The sequence below is a fragment of the Amblyomma mixtum genome, chromosome 9, assembly GCF_055824585.1.
Source record: "Amblyomma mixtum isolate Tamu chromosome 9, ASM5582458v1, whole genome shotgun sequence".
Lineage (NCBI taxonomy): Eukaryota > Metazoa > Arthropoda > Arachnida > Ixodida > Ixodidae > Amblyomma > Amblyomma mixtum.
The window spans coordinates 16,002,101-16,030,091 of NC_143020.1; the positions used below are offsets into that span (position 1 = coordinate 16,002,101).

The 27,991-nt window shown below is 48.1% G+C and overlaps 1 protein-coding gene across 1 annotated transcript in view; it reads left to right on the forward strand.

Annotated features, from left to right (window-relative positions):
• Nucleotides 1-27,991, forward strand: part of LOC149328386 (endothelin-converting enzyme 2-like) — a 74,873-nt gene that overhangs the window by 21,757 nt on the left and 25,125 nt on the right. Inside the window, exons 4-5 of the mRNA XM_089558982.1 lie at nucleotides 7,578-7,860; nucleotides 27,553-27,749. Coding sequence (XP_089415108.1) covers nucleotides 7,578-7,860; nucleotides 27,553-27,749 — 480 coding nt within the window. The remainder of the gene's footprint in view (nucleotides 1-7,577; nucleotides 7,861-27,552; nucleotides 27,750-27,991) is intronic.

Genomic DNA, 27,991 nt, shown 5'->3' on the forward strand with positions numbered 1-27,991 from the left:
TCCTTTGATTACTCCAGTTGAAACTAGGTTTACTGATCTAACGCAGCCGTCACGATAGCACTACTATCCCTATCTTTACTGCTTTTCATTCGTCTAACGTTAAGAATACTAGATCCGCAGAACAACATAATCCCTTACTACCGAAAGTCAAAACTAATTATGGTAGACAGTCCACTTTATTCTCAGCATTCGCAGTCTGGTACTCACTACCCACAATGGTCAAATCATCGCGTACCAAGGCATCATTCCCTGAAAAATTGAAAACGCATGTACTTTCAAGTAGCCTCAATTGCCATTCCAAAGAATGCTCTAATTATTGTGAACTGCTTTTATTGCTTGACTGCTTTTGTATAGTATTTTATTCTCTTTTTCGCCGTGTTTCAAGTGTGTTGATAAATTTGAGCTTGTTTCATCAAATTTTTTTGTAGTTGTAAATTCCCACCTCACCTCTTTTCCGCTAAGTAGTCACTATCTGCCATATTTTTTATCATACTTCATATACGAAATTAATAACAGAAAGCCACCCTGACAGTTTCTACTTTGGGGCCATCCTCTGTACTAGTTAATTTGTATACGACATGCCTCTGCTTCGTTTCCAATAAACAATGAACAGTAAAGTACGTACACTCCCCGTCAAAAGTATAAAGCCCAAAGCTTTTGCTTTTGAGGCCTGCCGCATCCTTCGTACGCATCCTCAGCGACTGTCATATCTGAATGAAGGAATGACCTCGCGTCCTCAATCTTCTCAAGCTTTGGATTGCTGATTGCACAAAGGAGCCCCGCTAAATGGCACAGGAGCAAAACACTTGTTCTGTATACTTTTGACGGGGGCTCTACGTTGTAATTCGCTCCGGCGGATAAACAGTAGCTAACAAGGAGGGAGCGCTGTCATCCACTCATGCTTTTGTATTCGTTGTAATGTGTTCTTCATATACCGAGATGACACCGTGCGTCCCTGTAGCCACAGTCACGTGAAGAGATGGTTAGTGGGGTTTAAGTTATGGAGTTAATCGCATGTATGCAGTCCAGAAACCACTGGCGGTGCTCCTTTGAGCGCCTCGTTGCCGTTCATGCAGCGCTCTCGCCTTCGCAGTCACTAAGAGTCATTTCGAGTGCAAAGTAGACACACAGCTTTCATAGTGCCCTTCTTGGTAGGTTTTGTGTTGTTTTTGAGAGAATGATGAGATAAGGAAGCGTTGCCAATTATTCTCGATTTTATAGTTTTTCTCGGTTTCTTTGCTGGCCAGGTAAACCAGTTTCTCCGGCAAGCTATCGACAGTGGAAGCCAAAAGTGTTGGCTTGTACCAGGCGTTTTGCAGGGCGGACCCACATAATGAAACATGGAATAAACCTTATGTAGATAGATAATTTTAGAGAGAGGAAAAGGCATAATTGCATGATTGCCATTTCCAAAGGTTTCAATCTTATAAAAGTGATGTCAAATAAAACAATCACCATATCTACTTTAACTTTTTTGTTGAATAAAAAACCTCCTTAACCTCAGTTGTCATGCGGGCATTGTGGAATGAAGGTGTAGAACAGTGTTATGTGCAAATATTAGAAGACATCTATAATGACTGCACAACTACTATAGTTATCCATAAAGTCAGCAATAAAATTTCACTAAGGGAGGGTGTCAGGCAGGGGGACACGATCTCACAAGTGCTATTCACCCCTGTTTACAGGAGGTATTCCGAGGCCTGAACAGGGAACAGTTGCCAATGAGAGTTAAAAGAGAATACTGAACTGATCGGCGATTCAGAGATGACATTGCCTTGCATAGTCACTCAGGACATGAACTGGAAAATATGATTAATGAGTTAGACAGAGCAGAATGGTGGGTTAACATGCAAGTGAAGTTCGCGGTGCCGTATGTTGTTTGCTGCATCCGGTCGCTTTATGGGAATGCCCATTAAGTCCCTTTTTCTTGGGCCCTCCGCACAACCACACAGGAAGGGGTCAGTCAACCCGGCGGGAGAAGAGGGGGCGCCGAATGGCGGGGGATTACAGGAGACGTCAAACTCCCCTCATGGACTCAGTCGTTAGGCGGCATCCTGTGTGCACGTGTGTACGGCGAGGCTGACCCGCGCCACAGTGCGTGGCTCTTTGTACCATGTCTGCAGCGGCATGCTTTGACATATTGTCACGCTAGCTGCAGGCATGAGGAGCGACGACGACAAAACAGATGAGTTGAAATGGCGTTCCTCGAACTTGGGGGCAACCGGACGTTGGGAAAGCGAGTGTTCGCGAAGGTCGCAGCGGGAAAGCATAATTATCCGAAATCGTGATGGTGGAAAGTGTGCATATGTGTACAGTGTCGCGATGAGTTAGCTTCTTTCCCCAATCATTCATTGGTTGTGTTATTCTTTCCCCAACTGCTGATTTGTAGTATTTTCCTTTCCCCAATAAGTTATTGGGTGGATGTTTGTATAGTACTTGATTGGTTATTCTCCCACCGAGGGCGGGGACATTTGTTTTAAAACCAGCTGCTTCGGCAGGACCGAGGGCTGGTTTCGTCACGTAGAACTGCGAGCCAGTCAAGTGTAAATATGTTTTCTCCTTGCTTGTATCCTCCTTTGTGCTTTTAATTGTTATAAAAAGTTAACCTCTCCTAAAGTGTCCTCTTGCAATGTGATTGAGCAAAACGAATCTGCAAGACGTCAAGAATCCTACAACAATCATCATTAACTAAATTTCCCTCTACGAGATCAAGAGAGGGAATCCCAACTGGCGCAGTCGACAGGATTTGCCACGTCTTTCTGCTCGAGGTATCTGACGGAGGGGCGGAGGATAAAGTCGGTGGGCAAACTGCAGAGCGGTACGTCCTAAAGGAGGAACGTCAGCGTCATAGAGCGACGTTGAAAGCTTCATGAGACTGCTGGTCATTGTCAACGGGACGTAGGAGGCTCAAGTCGGCGAGGAGCTGAAGGAGCCAGGCGACCGACGTGTCGTGGAGGTGCCTAATCCGTGAGCTGCGGAAGGAACCAAGCGTCCCCGTTGAGGTTCAAGAGAAGAACCAGGAGACCAGCAAGTCAAACGAGGCAGGACAAGTCAGCGAGCTGCTGTGAGAGCCGGGGCTCAACTCAACTCATTCGCATCAAGGAGCCCGCTGTCGTCACTCAGGGCGACGTGACTACCGTGGCAGAGGAAAGCAACCTGCGAGGTAGGAGACCTTTCTGCTTCCTCCGAATTTACCATGTCGGTGTAGTGTTTTCGTGCTATAGATGATAGCACGGAAAAGGGAGATGGCTGCCGTGCGGTACGATCGGGAGGGCATGATGCGATGTTTGGAGACTGAGCAGAAGGCAGAACAGCTGCTTGAAATTGGCAAGTTGAAACTCGAAATTGAACGAGAAAAGATAAAACTTGCACAGATGCAATCTAAATTCAACCAGGGAACAAAATCTGATAGAGGGATGTTATTGGCAGCAGTTCAATGTTTTGACTGCATGGAATTTGGGCATCTAATGATTGACTGTCCGAAATCGAAGCGAGAACAGCATGTTCTCGTATTGAGAGTGACCTGTGGGCCAATGGCTATAGGTGTGAAAGCTGCAGCGTTTAGGCAGCAGGGCCCAACCATGTGTGCCATGCCAGGAGAGATGGCCGAGGGCATAGGGGCGTTAGTCACGCCTTTGAAGCGCTGCTTGTCAGAGCAAGCCGAGATAGAGGAGACCCAGGAGGCTCATGAGTGTTTTGTTCGTGAACAGGAGTTCAGCATTGAGCAAGAACAGGTTGGCGCAAACTCCGGCGCAGCTGTAACGCTCGACGAAGAGCTAGAGCAGGCACGCATAACGGGAACACCCTTTGCAGGCGAAGGTAAGCTGGCTGCCAAAGATGAATCGGTTAGCCAGCCGGAGCTGACACTCTGCGCAGTGACAGCAGATGTAGCTGACGGTGTAGCGAAGTTGGTGACACCTGAGACGCACTCGCTGTTAAACCAGATAGAAAGAGAGCGGCTACATCAAGAAAATGAGAGAGCTGATTTGGAAGAGCATTTCAAAATTCGAGACAAATCTGAGACGCCGGTAGAGCTTGAGGCCAATTTGGTAGCTGCAAAAGTTTTTGCAGCAGATTGTGAGCTAACAACGAGCGATGAGGCTGCATTTGATGCCGAGGAAGGAAGGAATGCGCGTTTGATCACTGCAATGGTTTTCGAAGCTGATAAGGAATTGCAGGATCCGGATAATGCGCCTATTCCTGTAGGCTTCAACATGGAGCAACATGCTTCATTATCAGAAGTTCGTAAGCAAGCTGGTAAAGGCAATAGTGAGAAAAGAAAACTCGAAGGCACAATTTTCTTTGAAGCGAACGTCGGTGGGCAGTTGAACGAAGAGCTAGCGCTACTTGAATTTCGATGCAAAACTGCATGCGAAGTAGCCGATGAGAGGCCTGACCCTACTGTGAAACTCAAAGAAGGGGAGAATGCAGACGCGAGGGCAGCAGCAATCTTCATAGCCCGCGGGGAGCAGGTGAGCTCTATTGATCCGACGGCGGCGGCAGCCTTTACAACCGGCTCTGTGCCGGATAATTGTAAATTTTGGTCCAATTTTGTGGACAAAGCTGAACAGAAACTTGACGTTCTGTTTCGAGATGTAGGCGGCTAGAAGTAATTTCTGCCAGTTTGGGCACCGATCTGACATGGTGAATTCTGGAATGTGCAGATTGGTCTCCAGCCTTGTGTGTGCGGGTTGAAATATCCGCTGTGTGCGCGCATGTGTGCGTGCTGGTGTACAGACCGGACAGCCGGAGCATGTGTGCGTGTTGGTGGACTGACCGGACAGCCGACGTACGCGTGTGTGCGTGTGTATGTACTTTTGTTGTTGGACACCGTGGCTGAACTTTAATGTCCCACTGACAACAAGTGTCTGTGTAACATTCTTGGTTGGGAGGAGTGAAGTTCGCGGTGCCGTATGTTGTTTGCTGCATCCGGTCGCTTTATGGGAATGCCCATTAAGTCCCTTTTTCTTGGGCCCTCCGCACAACCACACAGGAAGGGGTCAGTCAACCCGGCGGGAGAAGAGGGGGCGCCGAATGGCGGGGGATTACAGGAGACGTCAAACTCCCCTCATGGACTCAGTCGTTAGGCGGCATCCTGTGTGCACGTGTGTACGGCGAGGCTGACCCGCGCCACAGTGCGTGGCTCTTTGTACCATGTCTGCAGCGGCATGCTTTGACATATTGTCACGCTAGCTGCAGGCATGAGGAGCGACGACGACAAAACAGATGAGTTGAAATGGCGTTCCTCGAACTTGGGGGCAACCGGACGTTGGGAAAGCGAGTGTTCGCGAAGGTCGCAGCGGGAAAGCATAATTATCCGAAATCGTGATGGTGGAAAGTGTGCATATGTGTACAGTGTCGCGATGAGTTAGCTTCTTTCCCCAATCATTCATTGATTGTGTTATTCTTTCCCCAACTGCTGATTTGTGGTATTTTCCTTTCCCCAATAAGTTATTGGGTGGATGTTTGTATAGTACTTGATTGGTTATTCTCCCACCGAGGGCGGGGACATTTGTTTTAAAACCAGCTGCTTCGGCAGGACCGAGGGCTGGTTTCGTCACGTAGAACTGCGAGCCAGTCAAGTGTAAATATGTTTTCTCCTTGCTTGTATCCTCCTTTGTGCTTTTAATTGTTATAAAAAGTTAACCTCTCCTAAAGTGTCCTCTTGCAATGTGATTGAGCAAAACGAATCTGCAAGACGTCAAGAATCCTACAACAATCATCATTAACTAAATTTCCCTCTACGAGATCAAGAGAGGGAATCCAACTATGCAGAAAACCAAACTAATGCTCAAGAGTCTAGCAAGGGAAGAGCAATTCGCACTAGGTAGCAAGGTGCCGTTAGTAGTAAGGGAATATGTCTACTTAGGGCAGCTAGTAACCGCTGATCCGGATCATGCGAGGGAAATATCTGGAAAGATAAGAATTGGCTGGAGTGACTATGGCAGTTTCTCTCAGATAATGAACGGCAATTTACCAATATCCCTAGACGAAAGTACGCAACCGCTGTATCTTATCGGTACTCACCTATGCGGAAGAAACATGGAGGCTATCGAAGAGGGTTCCGCTTAAGTTTATGACAACGCCGCGAGCTATGGAGAGAAATATGATAGGTCTAGTGTTAAAGGACCGGAAGCGGCCGGAGTGGGTGAGGGAAGAAACGTGGGTTAGTGACATCCTAGTCGAAACCAAGACCAAGTAATGGGCTTGGGCAGGGCATATGATGAGTAGGCAAGAAAACCGTTGGTTCTTAAGGGTAACGGAGTGGATTCCAAGAGCAGGCAAACGTAGCAGGCGCTGGCAGAAAGTGAGGCGGGTGGATGCGATAAAGAAGTTTGCTGGGATACGGTTGCCGCAACTGGCAAAGGAAAGGGTTAATTGGAGAGACGTAGGGGGGTTTTTGCCCTTCAGTGGGCGTAGTCAAGCTGATGATGATGTGGATGACAATTCGAAAATACAGATGCGAAAATACAGATGTTTAGTTTGACTTATGGACAGAAAATGGGGAAAGAAAAACTGCAAGGAATTTAAATTTTTTTTTACAGATATGGCATATACCGAGAAATGTCTCCAGTTCAGTAGTTGAGATAGTTTTCGTTCAAATTAAACGTATTTGCACGAATATATTTGATCTTTGTCACTTGGCACATTATTCATTGAGTTCTAATTTCCTGACGGCTTTTGCTATTTTTTGTAATTTACTCTCCATTTTGCTTTAATTGAGCTATGCCCGTTTATGTTTGTGTGTGTAAGTGTGTCTGTTTTGTACGCACATTTCTAAGGTTGAGCTATGTTCTCTAAAATAATTATTGCTATTTCTCGAGCTTCGTATGTCCAAGAAGTTGAAATGTATTTACATTTTTTGATGTCTGGTTTCCAAAGCTCATTCTCTTGTTCTATGTAACTCTGTTTGTACACTTATATTTTTATTTTACCGTAACTCCGTGCAAAGCATACTGCTATTTCTGTTCTGTTTCACTGTAATTAAAATTTGAGGTTTCTGTGTTGATTGTGAGATGCTGAACTGTATGCCTCCGTTCGAAGTAATACTGTACCTTTTTAGGGAGAAAAGGTGGGGAAAAAATTGGTCACGCTTTTCAGCTTTTTCCAACATTCCCCAAAATCAACCATCACCCTGACAGAAAAAGAAAGGTTGGTAATATTATTATAAGCGTCAACTTCATGAACCCCAAACTGATCTTTTCGCGCCGCGGCGGGTTAGAAACTAGTCGCGGATATTTATTTGAATTATTTTTATTCATTTATTTCGTTTGGTTCGAACCCATAAGGATCGGAAACTTGGGCACAAACCCGCGAACATCGGAAGATCTTGTTCTGGGTTTACCCATCGGAATAGTGCTTTCTAACTAAAAATCTCGTTTTCTTCATTGCTTGCTAAATCTCGTCCATCAGCATTCATGGTTCTGTGTAACGTAGTTGTCGGCGTAGGGGTCGCATAGTTTATTTCGTTGCATGTCATTCGCCTTCACTATAATATGAGAGCCCTCAGAGTGGACAGTAGATCGAGGGATGAAGTAGTTCAGACTAACACCTCTACATTTTTTTCTTTCTTGCAGCCATGTTTGTAGCAATTTCGAAGACCTCTACCCGGGGCATTCGAGCATGCTGTCGGTGCTGGGGGCGCGCCTGTCGCAATCAGAAGATGCCCTTCTGAACCACCTCGTGCTGAGCGCGTGGGACAATCCTGGAGAACGGGTGGTTCAGGCCTTTCGCCACTGTATCGACCAATACCGGCGCAAGGATGACAGTGGCGTGAAAGCCATTCGGGACCTCCTTAATGACCTGGGTCTCTCCTTCACCGCCACGCCGGTCTATAACACGGAGATGGATCTCTATCTGGTGGGAAACTACAGAACAACGCGACTTTAGTAATCAAAACGAGAGCAGCTGTTAGATAGTCTCTAAATCTATATTAAAGAAAACATCATTTACAAACTATAACCTGTATATTTCTATCAAAAACGCATTTCACAGAAGTGACAGGCATTTTTATGGCGAAAATTTGGGCATTGCTTTGGTGCTTAAGTTCCTAGATTTAGGAGTCGTCTTTCGAGCTGTGTTCTTTTGTCGCAAAATGGTAAAATATTCTCATCCGGCAAAAATGGGTGTCTTATACTAATAAATAACCTGGGTACCAGCTGGAATGTAGAAATCACACTCGATGTCTCCGCTACTAACTAATACATAGAATAGTGAGCGCCTAGTTTTTTTATGTATTTTGCAGATTCTGTATAAAAGTTGCGTATAAAACGCCGAAAGTATGAGCACAGGCCCAAGAAGCTCCTGAGTTGCTTAATGGTAGTAGGCTTCGGGAAGGCACTCACAGCTCGAAGTTTGGCGGGATCAGGGCGGGTACCCTCCTTGGACACAACGTGACCTAAAATAGTCAGCTCATGAGCAGCGAAATGACACTTCTTCAAGTTGAGCTGCAGGCCGGCGTTCGCAAGACAGGTCCAGACCTGCTTCAGGCGAGAGAGGTGGGTCGCAAAGTCCGGCAAGAACACCACGATGTCGTCGAGGTAACACAGGCCCGTCTTCCACTTCAGGCCACGCACAGTAGTGTCCGTCACACGATCGAATGTAGCTGGAGCATTACAGAGGCCGACAGGCAAGACAGTAAATTCAAACAGGCCATCGGGGGTGACAAATGCGGTTTTATGGCGATCTTCCGCAGCCATTGGTACCTGCCAGTAACCGGATCGTAAATCGAGCGAAGAAAAGAGTTCAGCGCCTTGTAAACAATTCAATGCATCATCTATACGCGGTAGATGGTAGACGTCTTTCCGCGTGATTTTATCTAGCCGACGGTAGTCAACGCAGAAGCGAGTAGAACCATCTTTCTACCTCGCCAGGACTACATGAGAGGACCGCGGACTGTTAGAAGGCTCGATTACGCCATTCTGAAGCATAGTGTGAACTTGGGCTTCAATAACTCGGCGCTCGGTGGCAGAGACACAACAGGGGCACTGACGGAGAGGAGTGTGGGATCCAGTGTCAATGTGGTAGGCGACAGTTGATGTGCGGCTCAAAGAAGGCTGATGAGAGTCGAATGAAGAACGGAGCTGATGAAGCAGTGCGAGAAGCTCAGAGCGTTGAGGCCCAGGAAGATTGGCAACAATGCAGCGGAGAAAAACGTCGGGAGACGACTGGTCCAGCGCAACAACAGGTGGTGTGAGTGCAGCCAAGTCATCAGGCTGTGAAGCGGTTGTTGCGTCACCGGTGAAAATAGAATCAGTGAGCTCTACCGTGCCGAGGCATTCACCACGACGCAAGGACATGGGAAATGAGAACGGATTGGAAATCCAGAGCGCGGTGAGGCCAGCCGATAGTGAAAGTACGGCATAAGGCAGTGCAAGACTTTTTGCGGTTTATAAACATGGGCGAGGGTGTGAAAAGGACATCGGTACTACGGGTAAAAGCACAAGCGGTGGGCACAAGAACGAAAGAGCACGCAGGGATGTCAATATGTTCGGCAACGATGACTTTTGGAGAAGGAATGTTAGGCAACGGTTCGTCAAGCGCAAAAAACTCCAGTTCGGCACGAGCACAGTTGATCACCGCATTACTGGGCGACAGAAAATCCCAGCCCAAGATAAGATCATGAGAGCAGGAAGGCAAAACAACGAACTCTATGGCGTACACAACTTCCTGAATGACGACTCGGGCTGCACACACCGCTATAGGGTTGACAGGCTGGGCACTTGCCGTGCCCAGTGAGAATCCAGAAATAGGTGTCGTTACTTTGCGCAGCGAACGGCAGACTTGCAGCCATAGCAGAAACAGCAGCGCCGGTGTCGACCAGAGCCAGTACTATAACGCCCTCAACAGAAACTTGAAGCAGATTTGCGGGAGATACGTGAGGCCTTTGACAGTTCGCTCGTTGCGTGGTTCTCGCCTCAGGAACTGCGGCATTCAGTTTTCCTCTTGCGCAAGATTGGGACGCCGTCGCAGAGGAGATAGGGAGCGGCGACGAGAAAAGGTGGCACGGCGGTCATTCGCGCGGAACTTGCAGACGGATCAGCGGCTGCGTACTGATTTCGGGGCGGCTGCCAGGAAGCTGACATTCGGCTCGGTACAAAATCATGGGGAGTTCGATTTCAGCAGCATTGGGCAACATGGCCAGCAAACCCAGAGGAATAACAGATGGGCGGTTATGACTTGTTCGCCATGGATTGCGGCGCTGCGTAGGAGGTGGAATAAAAGGCTGTGGCGCCTGAATAAATTCCTGTACAGGTCCTGGAGGCGTAGCGTAGACCAAAGGGTAGCTACGTGGCCGTGGTCGGGCAGCGACGGCAGCGTACGTCGGCGGTGCGAATGGAGTGGGCGTCATTAGTGAAGCGACAGGGGCGTCGGCGTATGCGAGGGGCTCAACGGCTGGTGCGGGCTGAGGCATGGGAGCTGGAGGAGCGACATAGGGAAGGGCCTCTGCAACGCGGTCGGCGATGACCTGTCGAAGGGGCGCCAAATTTTGGGACAGCTCGCAGTGCGTCGGCAGTAAAGATATCTGGCGAGTAACTTCCTCCCCGATGATGTCTTTGAGCTGCTGCGGCAGCGTGAAGCCCCTAGATGTAGAGGAGAGACGAGAAAATGGTTCCACAGGCCCGGGAGGCGGTCGAGTGCTGAGGCGCTGCTTGAGCAACTCATCGTAGCTCTGGCAAAGGTTGACAAATTGGGCAACAGTAGTCAAGTCCCGGGATGTTAACATTTGAAAGGCGTCATGTTTGATGCCCTTCAGGATGTGCTTTATCTTCCCTTTCTCGGAAATCTGCGCGTTGACGCGTCTGCGAGATCGACCACATCTTCGATGTAACTTGTGAATGTTTCGCCGAGCCGCTATGAACGATCGTACAGGCGTTGTTCGGCGCGGAGCTTGCGTACAGCAGGACGGCCAAACACGGTGGTAAGATTAGCCTTGAATGAGTCCCATGGCGTGATATCGGCTTCGTGATTGCGGTACCACAAGTTGGCAACTCCGGTGAAATAAAAGATGACATTTGTTAACTTGGTGACGTCGTCCCACTTATTGTATGAACTCACTCGCTCGTATGAGGCAAGCCAGTCATCGCAGTCTGTGTCGTCAGTCCCGCTAAAGAGCGCAGGGTCGCGCTGGCGTAAGGTGCCAGAGCAGACAACCGGCTGGGTCATCGGGGCGGCCGGTTGGTGTTCGTCTTCAGCCATACGAGCTTGCCTTACCATACGCTAAGCAAGCAGATCAGGCCGCACCTCCACCAAATGCAGAAGAAGGACATCGGGGACGGCGTCGAAGTCGGCGATGGAGCGGGGCGACCAAGACCAACACGATCTGCGCGGCGGCAATCCCACAACTGCTTCTTCTTCATCGGCGTCCAGCGATGGGGTCCATTTTCTTCTTCACACATGGAATAGTGAGCGTGTAGTTTTTTATTTATTTTCCAGATTCTGACAGCAACGCCGAGGCAGTCAACGTGCCCGCTGCCAGAAAGTCGATGGTATCTTGCGTGCCTTCGAAAGTAAGGAAGGGCTCTTCATATGCACGGCGCCAGCCTCCTTTATTCAAATTGATATGGACACTCAGAAGCTGAGGACGACGGCATGGTTGTGATGTAGAACCGACTTTCCAGTTCTATGATACATACCCGAAAATTAACAAAGCAGAATCAGCACCTGACTTGAGTTGGGTTAATTTCTACACAATATTTGTCCCCGTTGTTGTATCCTTCCACATTGCAAGCGAAAAATAAATAAATATATCTTTAAACAACAATAAAAACCTTGTCTTGGACGCCAGGGTGTTGGTAGGGAGGAGGCGATGCAGGCCGAAAAACAGGGTTATCCTTTGAGGTGAGCCTACCAGTCTTAAGGTGTTTCACTTTTTCATCTTTATTTTTTCCTCCACTTTAATCGGTGTACTGCCGTAGTAACCTTTGAGGAAAGTGTGGTATACGTCATTATCTAGGCACATAAGGCTCGTAGCCTTTCTTTCGACATTTTTTGTCTGGTTCATGTTGCAAGGCTGCAAAACCTAATACGACCCGACAAGACTCTTTTTCATATCATCTCTGCTCTCGGCCCACCGTCCTACACACATCATGATAATATCAAAAAAGCCGACCAAGAGAACGGCAAAACACGCCTAATGCCAGTGGTGTTCAACCTGCAATGACATTCCATATATTCACTTACAACTGCTATTTAATTAGCTTTTCCCTCCACAGCAGGAATATCTTTTGTGAACTAAGGCACACTTATAGTAAGCGTCTTAAACGGTCCACCCGCAGCCTCGTCCACACAGTCGCCTTGGCTGCCCCATGGGGCAGAGCACAAGAACTGCAACGTATAACCTAGAGTTTGTTTCAACGTTCCTGCGAGTAGCAGACGACACACTCTGAGAAGAGTTACGGTTTTGGGCATTTTGGGAAGCTTTGCGTTTAGGGGTTGTTTTCGCTTGCCCTAGGAGCTTTTATTTTTCCCAGCGCAAAAACGGTACAAAAATTATTCACACGATGACAAACTTTAAAAGATGTCAAAGACTCTCGCCTATCCCAAGGCCGTGCATACGGGCACCTTGTTTTGATAATGTTTGTTTGAAATTAAAATCTTGAAACACTGGCCATACCTCATACACGCATCTCAAAGTGGCGAAGAAATGCCAGCGACAAGAACGTATTTCACCTTCCGGTAGGTGTAGGGAAGAAGAGATGGCGTCCAAGTCGCCTCATGTCCAGCATTCTTGTACAAAACTTTTCAGTGCTGGGAAACTGTGAAGCTCTATATAAATATTAGAGGTAATGGTGCATTCTTCCGATAGGTAGGAAAACATTTCTTTTGCAGTGTTTTCATCCCTCGTATCGTGCACTAAGACAGCCATAGAAAACCAAAGAGGAACTCTTGATCACAGTAAAAACGTTAATAAGAAAAATTCAAACCTGCCGATAGTAGATCGGCTAATATATCGACTGTTATAGCAAATCTTGCAATATATGAAAAAATTGCGCTCATAAACTCTTTTTCGTTCAAAAATGCTTTTCTTCAGAACTGTTGGGTATGTCTCAGCGATTCGTTTTTATTTGGAGGTTTATGTGACGATAATGCGGTGTTAAATGTTCTCTTTCAAGAAACTAGCCACGGCTGTGACTCAGCCACTGTGAAGTTCTGCTGTTCACCGTGAGGTGCTTTCTTTGATCCCGGCCGAAGTGGACACATTTTGTGGAAGGAGAAATGCAAAAAAATTCACAGGGCATTTTGGGTCTCTAAAGCGCTGCAAGGCGAAAGCCCTTCCTGGTGCAATTTTCTGTTCTTTTGTTTGTTTTATATCTTTCCCAATTTATTCCTTTATTTTTCGTTTTTTTCCTATCTTTATTTTTCTCCATTTTCAATATTTTACTTATGAAACCCATGCATTCACTACATGCGCCTTATACAAGATGAACCACTGAGCTTTCGGGGCGGAGTGCTAGCAGCTCTAGTTAAAATTCAAAAGGCCCTGGTTCCATTCCAAGGGCCGACACGCGTTTGTATCATAAGTCGGGACGCCGAAACGCGGACACATTTCCGAAGACAGCTTGGTCACGACTGTAGGTGGCATTAAAGACTTCCGCCCTAAAAACGCAAGTTCAGGCACTAAGACTTCACATGCTGTCTTCGCTCTGTACTTATTTTTAATCAAACTGCTTTGAGTGGCAGTAAAAACGTCGTTTTATGATCGAAGAATATTGACATTGCACCGGGCCTCGATCGCAGTGGCATGACTAACTGACCCAGGACGTACAATATAGAAAAGCTGTCGCGGTATCAAAATCACACGAGTGATCAGAGCATACCAAATCTGTTAGCGTGAGCTCGTTGAGCTCCTTGAAAGCGTCTATCCACAGCACCTTAAGGCGCCTGCTTCTAATGTCAAAGACGCAGCCATATCTCTGTGTACTGCGAAAGGCTGCGCCAACAGCTGGCGTGTTGAGTCTGCCACTTAGCTCGGACTTAACTGTCATCCACCCTCCACTTCACCTACTCAGTTCTTTAAAGATGAATGACAAAAAAAACAAGAACAAACGAGTAGCGGCGGTCCGTATTACATGTCGTCGTATTGGAACAAACGTCACTCTAGTTTATAAACTAAATTCTCCTTTCTCTGTACGTCTGTTGCAGGTTCTCTCTTGAGCGCGTAAAGTTGCTGCGGTCCCTTTTACACGTCGTCGTATTCGAACAGATGTCATTGTGCTTTATAAACAAAAATATCCTTTCTGGAAACGACTGCTGCAGGTTCTCTCAAGCACTCGTAACATGGCTGCGGTCCATTTTACATGTCATCACATTCGAACAGACGTAATTGTTCCCTTTAAATGAAATTCTCTTTTCTGGAAACGAGTGCTGCCGGTTCTCTCTTGAACTCGCAGTTGCTGTGGTCCTTTTTACATGTCGTCATATTCGAACAGACGTCATTGTTCTTTATGAATGAAATTCTCCTTTCTGGAAACGACTGCTGCAGGTCCTCTAGCTGATAATGTTACTGTGGTCCCTTTTACATGTCGTCGTATTCGAACAGATGCCATTGTTCTTTATGAATGAAATTCTCCTTTCTGGAAACTACTTCTGCCGGTTCTCTCTTGAACTCGCAAAGTTGCAGTGGTCCTTTTTACATGTCGTCGTATTCGAACGGACGTCATTGTTCTTTACGAATTAAATCCTCCTTTCTGGAAACGACTGCTGCCGGATCTCTCTTGAACTCGCAGAGTTGCAGTGGTTCCTTTTGCATGTCGTCGCTTTCGAACAGACGTCATTGTTCTTTATGAATGAAATTCTCCTTCTGGAAACTACTGCTGCCGGTTCTCTCTTGAACTCGTAAAGTAGCAATGGTCCCTTTTACATGTTGTATTCGAGCAGACGCCATTGTTCTTTATTAACTAAATTCTCCTTTCTGGAAACTACTGCTGCAGGTTCTCTTGAACTCGCAAAGTTGCAGTGGTCCCTTTTACATGTCGTCGTATTCGAACAGACGCCATTGTTCTTTATGAATAAAATTCTCCTTTCTGGAAACGACTGCTGCAGGTTCTCTCTTGAACTCGCAAAGTGGCAGTAGTCCCTTTTACATGTCATCGTTTTCGACCAGACGCCATTGTTTTTTATGAATTAAATTCTCCTTTCTGGAAACGATTGCTGCATGTTCTCTCTTCAACTCGCAATGTTGCTGTGGTCCCTTTTACATGTCGTCGTACTCGAACAGACGCCATTGTTTTTTATGAATGAAATTCTCCTTTCTGGAAACTGCTGCTGTCGGTTCTCTCTTGAACTCGCAAAGTTGTAGTGGTCCCTTTAACATGTCCTCGTTTTCTAACAGACGCCATTGTTCTTAATGAATGAAATTCTCCTTTCTGGAAACGACTGCTGCAGGTTCTCTCTTGAACTCGCAAAGTTGTAGTGGTCCCTTTTACATGTCGTCGTATTTGAACAGACGTCATTGTTCTTTACGAATGAAATTCTCTTTTCTGAAAACGACTGCTGCCGTTTCTGTCTTCAACTCGAAAAGTTTCTCTGGTCCCTTTCATATGCTATCGTATTCGAATAGAAGTCATTGTTCTTTATAAATGAATTTCTCCTCTCTGGAAACGATTGCTCCAGGTTCTGTCTAGAATTTGTAATGTTGCTCCGGTCCCTTTTACATCCCTTAGCGAAAAGAGGATGTGCTAAAAATGCATTTCAAACGTATTGTATTAATTTCATATTTATTTCGCATTTTTTTGTCCCTATGCTTAAACTGCAATACGAATGCTTTCTAAGTATACTAGGAATAATATTTTAAACGTTCTTAAAAATACGTGAAAAGTACATTTTTGCCCGCTTAGCATATTTATAATGCATTAAAAATATAATAAAAATATACATTAGAGATATACTAAAAATATACATTTAATACATTAAAAATGTGTTTACTCGGGCTTAAAAAAAAGTCTACTGGGCGGCTCCATGGAATGACACGGGTTAATTCATCAACTGGAGAACAAATCGTACACGGGTATTTATCATTAATCAACAGGAGTCTGATATTATAACGTCACGTGATTGAATGGGAACGGCAGATACCTACATACAGCATACCAAGACGACAGCGACACAGCAAACAACAAATCCTACGACAAGCGCTATACTTGGCTTGCCGTTGATATATTTGTCGATGCTAGAAGCGTGTCCCACCAGGCATCGGGTCCAAGATCACCGCCGCAATGCCGAAGGAGGAAGGAACGTGGGCCGGAGACGGGGAGTAGGGGAAGAGAAGGAAAAACTGTATTTACATATTTACATTATTTACATAGAGCGGGACTGAGAATGGCTCTCAGTGGAAGGGGAACGTCTTCGTCAACCGTAGTCGACTGGAGCTAGCAGGCTTCTCGGCCACACTCACGGCCGAGTTAAATATCGTCCGGTTTCCCCAGATCCCTGGCTGTGGAATAATGGTCGACGAGCACTGTCCAATCCGATGGACCGAAGGGGACGTTCTTGTCACCACCCACGGCTGGGCAGGTGCGAGCTTTTCCACTCTCCCACAGCTGGGCCGATGAGAGGGGGAGAATGCTGACTCATCCAGCACTGCGGGAAAGGAATCTCCCGAAGTCCTCCAGCAGGGGAATGAACTTGCCTCCCCGCCGATTGCCCAGAACGCGAGTCGGGGACACAGAATTCTTCAATTATCCGCCAGCGTGACCGGCGCCGCCAGGTCGCCTCCGCATTCACGGTGGTTGCTCGGACAATAGCTCCTGGGCCTCGCCTGCCTTCGTCGCCGCTGCACTCTGCTCAAGGAATTTCGCTGGGATTACTGCTGACAATGGCCTTTGACATTCCTGCCACACTAATCCGCTGAGGCTCGGAGGGGCATTCCAAGCATCCAACTTCCCATGGTCGTCGCGAGGTTGTCGACCTCGATGAATGTTCACGGTAGCTGCATGATCGGGCCCACGTGGTCCGAGTGGACACAGGTGTGACGGGAACACACAAAGAGAGTTAAGGGGGGGGGGGGTAGAAACATAACAGCACGTCCGCCGCCCGAAGAGGTCTCGTAGTGGTTGCAGCCAACGCTGCTGCGCGCAGAGACCTGGAGTTGTGTCCGTTCGGCCTTTGGTCACAGCTGGGCCCAAAGGTTCTTCTTGCTTCGTTGACAGCTGTAACGAGCTCAACCAGCAAAGTCCAAAGCCCAACAAGCAGAAAGCGCCAAACTGACTTCAAGAACCGCCAAGCTGTTTTCGGTCAACAAAATCTCTTTAGAGAAAATGAGCTGTAGCGTGAAATTTACGTCCTCCTCCGAAAGTTGACATGTTTGACCAAACCAGAATACACAGAGCTTGTTTAGCCAAAAGGGAGGAAAATTTCCTAAAATTTTGGGGGGTGCCGTAGCACGGTGTATGTTACAGAAAGCCACCGCCCGTGAGAGCACAAAGGGAAGGTGGAGCTGCTGAACACGCATACAAAACAGACAAAAATGATTCCCGCTAAAGCAAAAAACAAAATACAAATTTGCATAGCGGAATAACGTCTGGGGAGTCAGGAAAGGGCATTACACGGGAGAGCTTCGGCTGAGGCCATCAGCGTTGTCATTACCTCGCAATTTTCTGAAACGCATGTAAACTGAGTCCCGCAATGCCAAGCTCCAAAATTTCGCTCTCATTTTTGTATCAGAGTTAAATGAACAAAAAAAAAACAAAAAACAAGCATTAAACTCAATATGAGATTATGCGTCATATCCGCCCCTTGCGCAGCCGCGGTCCGACAGCTGCTTTAGCAGATGAGACATTGCATAATGCTAGGAATTTCAGCTTGCATTTCTGTACAGGAGAGTTAAATGAACAAAAGAGACAAGCATTCAACTCAAGAACGGGTTATTCCTCGAACCCGCCCGCAAACAGCGGTGCGACTCAGGGAATTTACTGGTTCCTATTTTTCAGCCGCCCCCTGCGCGGCCGCGGTCCGATTGCTGCTCTAGCAGGTGCAACAGGACACAAGGCTAGGAATTTCAGCTTGGGACCCTTAACTGTTTCTCGTCCAAGTCTCGCGGTTCTGAAGTTTGGCTGACGCTCAGAAAGCAGAATGCGAGAAGGGAACGAACGAGTGCGAATGCCGTGCCAGCGTATCCGTCTCTCTCGGATCGGGTTCGCGCGTTGCGTTCTCTTGGCTTGTGTTCCCACGGGGCGGGTGCGAACTCTTGAGCACCGAGGTGCCAAATTGGGGCGGCTACGCGGTTTGGATTTCAGTCGAGCAGTCAACAAGAGCCGCACTTTCCCCTTAATTAACTCTTCCCGTTTGGCCACCTCTGTGCGCTGCCGCTCCGTGGAAACCCTCGCAGTTGGTTTGCGTGGCGCGTCACTAGCAATCGCTGAACCGTCACAGGCAAAGTCGCTGGCGTTCGCCTCATCATCACTTTGTAAAATTGCCTGCTCTAGCTCACCACCGTGAGAATTTATCAGGCTTACTGGGTCATGTTTGCCCTCGTCACCCGCGTGCTCTGCCGGCGCTGCGAAGTCTGGAGCCTTCGAACTGGTGAGGACCTGCGCAGCATCATCTCCAAAACAAAGGCCTTTTTCTTTGGGCAGCATATCCAAGCGATTTGAGAAAATCGAGGGATACTGCAAAGGCAGGTTTTGGGAGACGGCTGCCTTGGTCAGACGCAGCTCGAGGGGGCTCTCGATCGCGACGCGGGCAGTAAGTTGGTCGTGTTTGATACCTTTCCTATCCTTATACTGGCGGTACAGCAGGCCAGAACGGAGCTGGAAAGGTATGTTCCTCCGTGACACACCTATGTCACTTTGGGGGCTCAAGTTGCGTAGAGATTGGTCTTTCTCTTGCTCAGCGGTGAACGTTTCTCTGTCCACACGAAGGAGTTCGAGAAAGCCATCCGAGTGGGGTAACACCAGATTGGTATTCAATTCCTCACCTAGCTCCAGCTCATCACTTGCGCCTGATTCGGAAGACTCACTGTAGCTTGCACTACTATCGGTGCTCTTAACCCCTGTGCTAAAAGTGAGTAAGTCCTGGGCTGGCTCGTCATTAGGTAGCGCGGAGCCGTCACGGGTTAAGTCGCCTGCGTTCGTCTCGTCGACAGTTTGCAATAAAGCCTGCTCTAGCTCATCACTGTGAGAATTTACAGGCTTCGGGCTTACAGGTTGAGGTTTGCCCTCTTCAACCACGTGCTCTGCTGGCGCCGCGACCTCACGAGCCTTCGAAATGGTGAGGACCTGCGCAGCGTTATCTCCAAAACAAAGGCCTTTTTCTTGGGGCAGCTTATCCAAGCGATTCGAGAAAATCGAGGGATGCTGCTTAGGCAGGTTTTGGGAGACGGCTGCCTCGGTCAGACGCACCTCGAGCGGGCTCTCGATCGCGACGCGGGCAATGGGCAAAGACACGCTGGTTTCAGTAGAGCATAACTCAATTTCGGGTGTTTGGTCGCGAGCGGCTGTCGTTCCCTGATCGTTGAACTGATCATTGTTTCGAGGCAGCGCTGAGGCGCATTCCTCGCTTACTATAGAACTTGCACTTGCCACTTTCAGCGCGCGACTGCTTTCTGGAGGACTGCCTTTTTGCGCTGCGCCTACGCCTATCTGGGTTGCAAGGAAAATCTGCGCGGCATCGCGCTTTTCATCTAACGCCGCGCTCTGGCTTGGAGCGCCACAGTCGCTGTCAGGTGGCAGACAACGACGCTCTGTGCCGCAGATTATCACATCAGTTTCCCGACTGTCACTGTTCTTCTGAGCAACTACAATGTGCGTAGCTGACCAAGCGGGGCTCTTTGGCTGGTCGCTGACGCACTGATGGGGGCGCTGCTCGCTGCTTTCACTTCGGATTTTAGACTCGGTCTGTACACGAATTCTGAAGTGTCGGAAGAGGGCACTTTTCGCTTTGTCGTAGTTTCTGGCATCCTCATCGGACAGTCGCGCTAATACGGCGCTGACATCGCAAGGAAGGATGGCCAGCAACATCATTGACCATTCGCCCTGATCTAGTTCTTCTTCCGCACATATCTGTTCAAAACTCGCGAGGAACGTTCTGAAGCTCTCGCCTCTCTGAAAAGTCCGCAACCGATCTCGGGCCCTTTTCCGTCTGAGAAATTGAGTCGTACGTATGAGCTCCTGCTGCTCTCGTTTACGTAGTTCCTCGAGCTCAGCGAGTCTCTTACGGCATTGCTCCTGCCATTCTATTTCAACCCTGTCGGCCTTCTCCTTGCGCTCTTTTTCAATCCTGTCAGCCTCCTTCTTAGCGGCTTCCTTGCGGTAAAAGCGTTCTTTTTCAATCCTGTCAGCCTCCTTCTTCGCGGCTTCCTTGCGGCAAAGGCGCTCTTTTTCAACCCTAACGGCCTCCTCCCTGCGTTCTTTTTCAACCCTAACGGCGTTCCCTTTCAACCCTGTCGGCCTCCTCCTTAGCGTTCCTGATTCCCTCCTGAATGACTTCCCAGGTCTCCCAAATTTTGTCACCCTCCTTAGCGCCACATTCCTTAATAGCCTCAATCAGCTGCGGCTTTCTGTGACTCTTCCTGGCCTCAATACCCAGCTTTTCACACAGCAACATCAACTCTGGCTTCTTTAGCTTGCTCAAATCCATGGCAACTTCCGAACGAGGACTTTCATAAAATAAGCTGCTACGTGAAATGCTTAAGCGAGCACGTGCAGAAAAACAATCTACAGGTAGTGATAAATTTCCAGAGTTATCAAGCCTGGCAGATTCTTAAAGAAAGTCAAGCGCTCACCACTGCTGAAGCCAGGACCAAGCGTGGAAGATCCCGCCGCTGCCAACCAGTTGATATATTTGTCGATGCTAGAAGCGTGTCCCACCAGGCATCGGGTCCAAGATCACCGCCGCAATGCCGAAGGAGGAAGGAACGTGGGCCGGAGACGGGGAGTAGGGGAAGAGAAGGAAAAACTGTATTTACATATTTACATTATTTACATAGAGCGGGACTGAGAATGGCTCTCAGTGGAAGGGGAACGTCTTCGTCAACCGTAGTCGACTGGAGCTAGCAGGCTTCTCGGCCACACTCACGGCCGAGTTAAATATCGTCCGGTTTCCCCAGATCCCTGGCTGTGGAATAATGGTCGACGAGCACTGTCCAATCCGATGGACCGAAGGGGACGTTCTTGTCACCACCCACGGCTGGGCAGGTGCGAGCTTTTCCACTCTCCCACAGCTGGGCCGATGAGAGGGGGAGAATGCTGACTCATCCAGCACTGCGGGAAAGGAATCTCCCGAAGTCCTCCAGCAGGGGAATGAACTTGCCTCCCCGCCGATTGCCCAGAACGCGAGTCGGGGACACAGAATTCTTCAATTATCCGCCAGCGTGACCGGCGCCGCCAGGTCGCCTCCGCATTCACGGTGGTTGCTCGGACAATAGCTCCTGGGCCTCGCCTGCCTTCGTCGCCGCTGCACTCTGCTCAAGGAATTTCGCTGGGATTACTGCTGACAATGGCCTTTGACATTCCTGCCACACTAATCCGCTGAGGCTCGGAGGGGCATTCCAAGCATCCAACTTCCCATGGTCGTCGCGAGGTTGTCGACCTCGATGAATGTTCACGGTAGCTGCATGATCGGGCCCACGTGGTCCGAGTGGACACAGGTGTGACGGGAACACACAAAGAGAGTTAAGGGGGGGGGGGGGGGTAGAAACATAACACCGTATATATACCCAGCGAAAGCGACGCACTATTTTGCACGGTGATGCCTTTTTTTGCGCAAATACTGTGGGCTTTCAAATTATCGCAGAAGTACCCTACTGGTCGCGTTCGAATCTGGGATTAATTGAGAACAGAATTGCTAGTTGAAACTTGCGTCAGGCACAGGTCAGGAGTCGAACTGTCAACCAACAGATACATGGGCGTGTAAGGGAGCCGGTCTGCCCTGCCACACGGGGTCCTTTCCGCTGGCTTATTCGGACCCAGAAGTACCCAAGGCGCTTTTGCTGGTATAATGCTATCACGTTCTCACACGGAAATGTTCGAATGACATTGAGTGGAATGGCATTCGAGAATAGGAATGACATTCGGACTCGATGGACTGCCGCGGTGCTGCACGACACTTTCGAAGCGCATTCGAAAGCCTCAGCTCGTTTTCAGTGTACAGCGACGACGACGACGGCGGTCACACTAGTCCGACAATGACAGTATATATCACGCTGAACAACAGCATGTAATTATAGTGAAATATCTAGTTTACTATAATATGATTCTAGAGGGACACGTTTTTCAGGCCAACGACACAGACGAATCCGGTCGGCGGACGGTCAGCCTTGTCGGCGGCTGAGCGAGAGCACGGTGATGAGGCGGCGGTGTGTGTATGCTCGCACTTCTAAATGAGCGAAACGAACGGCTATATTTCACGTGTGCATACCTGAACACTCACCAGCGATAAGCGCTTGCCAAATCAGTTTCAATCGACTACGGCTCTGTTCCCTTCCGCGACGACTAGGCCCAGCGAGTTCGCAGGGTTGGATCTGTGATTTCGGCGGTTGTGAAGAGCGAATCACAAGCTTTAGCGAATGCAAATGGTCACCAGGTGTAGTTTTGGCAACAGTGACCTGAAATCAACTATTGCTTACATCGCAGGGCACGCGTACGATGAACGGGTATCGCCGGTGTGACCCAGACTGCCGAGCCGTGCTTTACGGCCAGCAGCAGTCGTCGCCGTCGCTAGCTTGTGGATAACAAGTTAGGCCGTTTCAGTTAAAGCGAACAGTCGCCATACATACTTCTGGATAAAGTAGTTTAAAAAAAAAGTACTGGTCACGTCGGAGAAAGCCGGGACAAGAAGCGAGAAGCGCCAGTCCTGCGCGATGCCAACAACCCGGCTTTCTCAGGCGTGCGATCGCATCATCGCTTCCCACACATTGTAGCACTGCGTAAACAATCACGAGTACAACCAGTAAAAAAGAAAACAGATTGTTTATTAGAACCAAAGCGCAGATTGCGTTTTATGTTATGTAAACAAGCGATGTAAACAACAGTATGAGTGCAGTCGTCCTCATCGGCGCACTCCCGGGGAAATTTCATGCTGACGCGGTTAATATTCATTGGCGTAATATTATCTTCAAGCACTCCCTTAGACAGAACACGTGTAGCATCGTTAGATGACATTCGGCTGGAAGGCATTCGAAGTGCCCGTTAAACAGGGGTATAAGTGGTGATCACCTTCCTGCTAGAAGTTACCATAAACGAAAGGATGACAAGAAAGGGAAAGTTTTCACTCTTCGCTGAAACGTCATTTCGAGCCCTAGATTGTTCCACGGTAGCTTGAAGTGTAATGCAAATATGTTTACGCGGACAACCCATTTGTTAGAATTTAAATATACTTCAGACGGATTAATTGCGTATTTACGAAAGTACACTTTAAATAGATGGCCAGCACCAAAATGCGATGTCCCGAAACTCGATTTTGAGCATTAGATTGTTCAACGACAGCTTGTAGTGCGCTGCAAATATGCTAATGCGGACTGCCAATTCGCTAGAATTTCAGTGTTCTTTGGACGAATTAATTACGTATTTACGGAAGTACACTTCAAATACACTGACGACACGCAAATGCCATTTCCCGAAACACGATTTCGAGCACTCGACTGTTCATGGCAGCTAGAAGTGTGCAAAGACGTTTAAAAGGACTGCCCGTTTGTTAGGATTGAAATATATTTCGGATGAATTAATTTCATATTTACGAAAGTTCAGTTTTAATACATTGACAAGATGCTAAAACTGCATACATATACGTTTACAAGCGCTGCCCGTTTTCTAGAATTGAAGTATACTTTAGATGAATTAATTTCATATTTTCGAAAATACACTTTTAATACACTGACAAGATGCTAAAACTGCATGCATATTTTTTCATGTATTTGAAAAGTGCTCGAAGTATGCTTTAAGTGAGGTATTTTTGGCACATTTTAAAAATATATTTCGAATACCAAGCATGAAATTTCAGAAACGTATTTCCTACATATTTTTAGTGCATTCATGAATACAAAATATGTTTAAAATACATTTTAAATAGACCTCCGTATATTCCAAACGTATTAGTTTTTGCTAAGGGATGTCATATTCGAACAGACGGCATTGTTATCTTTAAACCAATTCTCCTTTCTCGAAACGACTGCTGCCGGTTTTCTCGTGAGCACGTAAAGTTGCTGCGGTCGATTTTACATGGCATTGTATCGGAACAGACGTCATGGTTCTCTATAAATGAAATTCTCCTTGCTGCAAACTACTGCTGCAGGTTTTCTCAAGAAGTAGTAAAGTTGCTGCGGTCACATTTATATGTCGTCATATTCGAACTGACGTCGTTGTTCTTTAAAACGAAATTCTCTTGGCTGGAAACGATTGCTGCAGGTCCTCTCTTGAGCTCGTAAACTTGCTGCCGTCACTTTTACATATCGTCGTATTCTAACAGACGCCATTGTTCTTTATAAACAAATTTATCCTTTCTGAAAACGACGCCTGCAGGTTCTCTCTTTAACTCGTATCGTGGCTGCGGTCCCTTTTACATGTCATCACATTCGAACAGACGTAATTGTTCCCTTTAAACGAAGTTCTCCTTTCTGGAAACTTCTGCCGCAGGTTTTTTCTTGAACACGTAAAGTAGCTGTGATACCTTTTACATATCGTCGTATTCGAACAGACGTCATCGTGCTTTCTAACCGATATTCTCTTTTCTGGAAACGACTGCTGCCATTTCTCTACTCAACTCGAAAAGTTGCTGCGGTCCCTTTTAAATGTCGTCGTATTTTAACAGACGCCATTGTTCTTTATGAATGAAATTCTCCGTTCTGGAAACAAGTGCTGCAGGTTCTCTTTTGAACTCGTGTAGTAGCTGTGGTCCTTTTTACATGTCGTCACATTCGAACAGACGTCATTGTTCTTTATGAATGAAATTCTCCTTTCTGGAAACGACTGCTGCAGGTTCTCTAACTCCTAAAGTTGCTTTAGTTCCTTTTACATGTCGTCGTTTTCGAACAGACATTATTGTTCTTTATGAATGAAATTCTCCTTTCTGGAAACTACCGCTGCCGGTTCTCTCTTGAACTGGCAAAGTTGCAGTGGTTGCAGTGGTGCCTTTTACAGGTCATCGTATTCGAACAGACGCCAATCTTCTTTATTAATGAAATTCTCCTTTCTGGAAACGACTGCTGCAGGTTCTCTCTTGAACTCGCAAAGTTGCTGTGGTGCCTTTTACATGTCGACGTATTCGAACACATGCCATTGTTTTTTATCAATGAGCAGACACCCACTTGTCTTACCCACACCACCTCACCCGTGGCACTCCTCAAGGTGCTGTTCTTTCTCCTACCCTTTTCAATATGCCTATGGCCCCTCTCGCCTCCCAGCTAGCTAAAATTCCCGACATGCATCTTATATTTTACGCCGATGATATCACTCTCTGGTGTTCATCTGGCTCTCCCGGTCACGCACAGGACACCCTGCAACCTGGCCTAGATGTCATCGACTCCTTTCTCACCACCGCTGGCCTCTCTCCTGCTCCTTAGAAATCGGAGCTTCTCCTTCTCAACCATTCCTCGTACCAGCGCTCACACAACCACTTCGTCTCTCTCCACCTCTCTGGCTCTCCCATTCCTGTCGTCACATAGTTCAAAGTTCTTGGCATCCCAACGCGGGTTCGATCCCGGCCGCGGCGGCTGAATTTCGATGAAGGCGAAATTCTAGAGGCCCGTGTACTGTGCGATGTCAGTGCACGTTAAAGAACCCCAGTTGGTCAAAATTTCCGGAGCCCTTCACTACGGCGTCCCTCATAGCCTCAGTCGCTATGGAACGTTAAACCCCGACAAACCAAACCAAACCATTGCATGCGGCCAAGAATGTGCAAGCCCTCTACAGCGCTGTCACCACCTGCCACTCGGTAACTCACCTCCTGCTGCACGTGGCCACTCAACGCTCAGGTCTACACGAGGCTAACGCGTGCGGAATTGCCCACGCGCTGGCCCTCAACAAGGTCTTGTACTTTGCCCCTGCGCTTCCTTCACTCAGACTCAACGTAACGCTCTCGAGACTGCCTTTGTGGGCCTCTACAAGGCAGCTCTCAACCTTCCTATCACTACCTCTACCGCTAAGCTCTTTGCCACAGGCCTGTTCCATCCTCTTCGTTCGCTTCTCAGTCTCCATCGTGACTCGCAGCTTGCCCGGCTTTCCCTTAACCGTGAGGGTCAGTGGTTACTGACTCAAGCGGGTATCTCGCCCATTCCAATCTCCCCATTTACCTCTCCTATTCCCACCCCCACTCTCCCAATCTTCGTATCCTTCCCCTTCCGACCAACATGTCCCCCGTCCTGCACGCCGGTCGTCGTCATGCTGCCGCATTCCCCCTCTCTGATATCCAGGGTGTAGCCTACATGGATACCTCCTTCGTGGCTCCTTGTACCATCCACACCTCCCAGCTCCTGAAACCCGCACCAGCGAGCCGTATCTACACCCTCCAGACGCATTGTCTCTCGAGGTCTTCGCCATTGCTCATGCCCTCCAGTCATTTGCCCTCCTTCCCTCTTTCCAAGAGTACACACTCTATTCAGACTCACAAGTCGGTGTACACCGCATACACAAACGCACGCTGACCCCTTCTCTCCAACAGGAGGTCGAACGAGCGGCCTTCGCACTGCACCCTTCTATCATTTTACTCCGCTGGGTCCCTGGGCATTCTGGGATTGACGGCAATGAGCTGGCCCATCAGCTCGCCCACGACACACTTTTCCGGGCACCGTTGACCCCTTCCGGCCCAAGCCCTTGGAGGACGGTGGGAGACTCACCCTTCTCCGCACCATAAAAGAGGTTTACCTTGAGCTCCGCCTCGACAAACGCCTTTACCCTCCCCCTCGTCCATCACTCACGGTGCCGGAGTCTCGCCTTATTCGGCACATCCAAATGAATGCCGTTATCACCCCGTCCCACCTCTCTCTCTATCGCTATCGATCGGACCCTTCCTGTCCAAACTGCCCCTGCATCTATGCGGAACTGGCCCATTGCCTCTTCTATTGCCCGGCTGCTCAGCAGTCGGGTTCCTAGCCCCACCCTCTCTATCCATCACCCCATGGTTCGACTGTTTAGGCGCGGAGGGGGAGGAAGAACAGCGACTTCTGGTCGCCCAGGCGGTCGACATGCTCGGCCTATAAATTATGGTCGAATGAAGGTCTTTTACTACTACTACTACATGGGGAATTTTTCAGGACGAGCGGTAAGCGGCCATTACGCTCATGTGGCTCAAAACATCCGTATCCAGCTCTGGCACAACAATTAGGGTGATATTGAAGTTGCTCGTGCTGTCGGCGCTGTTAGGAATTTATCAATGTACGCTATCTTGGCAGCGTTGGCTCCGTTAGACGTTGTGCAAAAATGCTTTGCTACTATGGGACCAGAGCCCTTTACTTCATCTACCGTTGCCTAAGTTTATCCCGCCACAGGGCGGCATGTTTCGAAGATTTTATACTCCAGTGATCATAATCACAGCCTTCTCTGTTAAGAAAATATCAGCCTTGTTTTCATTGCACGTGGGCTGAACTTGCTGCATGGCGCTGATGACATCACTTTGCTGCAGATGCTTCTGCGGACGTCTCTGAACATCAACCTACCAGTGCTCCTGCATGCCTACTTGTCCCCCTCCCGGGAGGAGACGGCCGCCAACAAACTGGAATTGCACATCCGGCTTCGGATTCCGGAGCCGCCGGTCCACCGTACCGCAGATGTCATCGAAGACTCCCTACGAGCTGTGGCGCACAACGGCACCCTTAGCAGGTGCTGCAACAATAGTCGCATGGTCATTTTAGAAATGCCACTTGGAAGATTGTCATTATTGAAAAGTAGCATTGCCATTGTAGATGCATGCGCTTATATAGATGTATTTCAAGGCAGAAAGGGCCCTGATGATGTTAAGAGATTGGCAGCAAACAAGCCCAGTGGCTAGAGAAATACATTTTGATCTCATGTGCAGAACAGTATACCCTTGCGTTCTCTATACTAGCGAGAAAATTTGATTC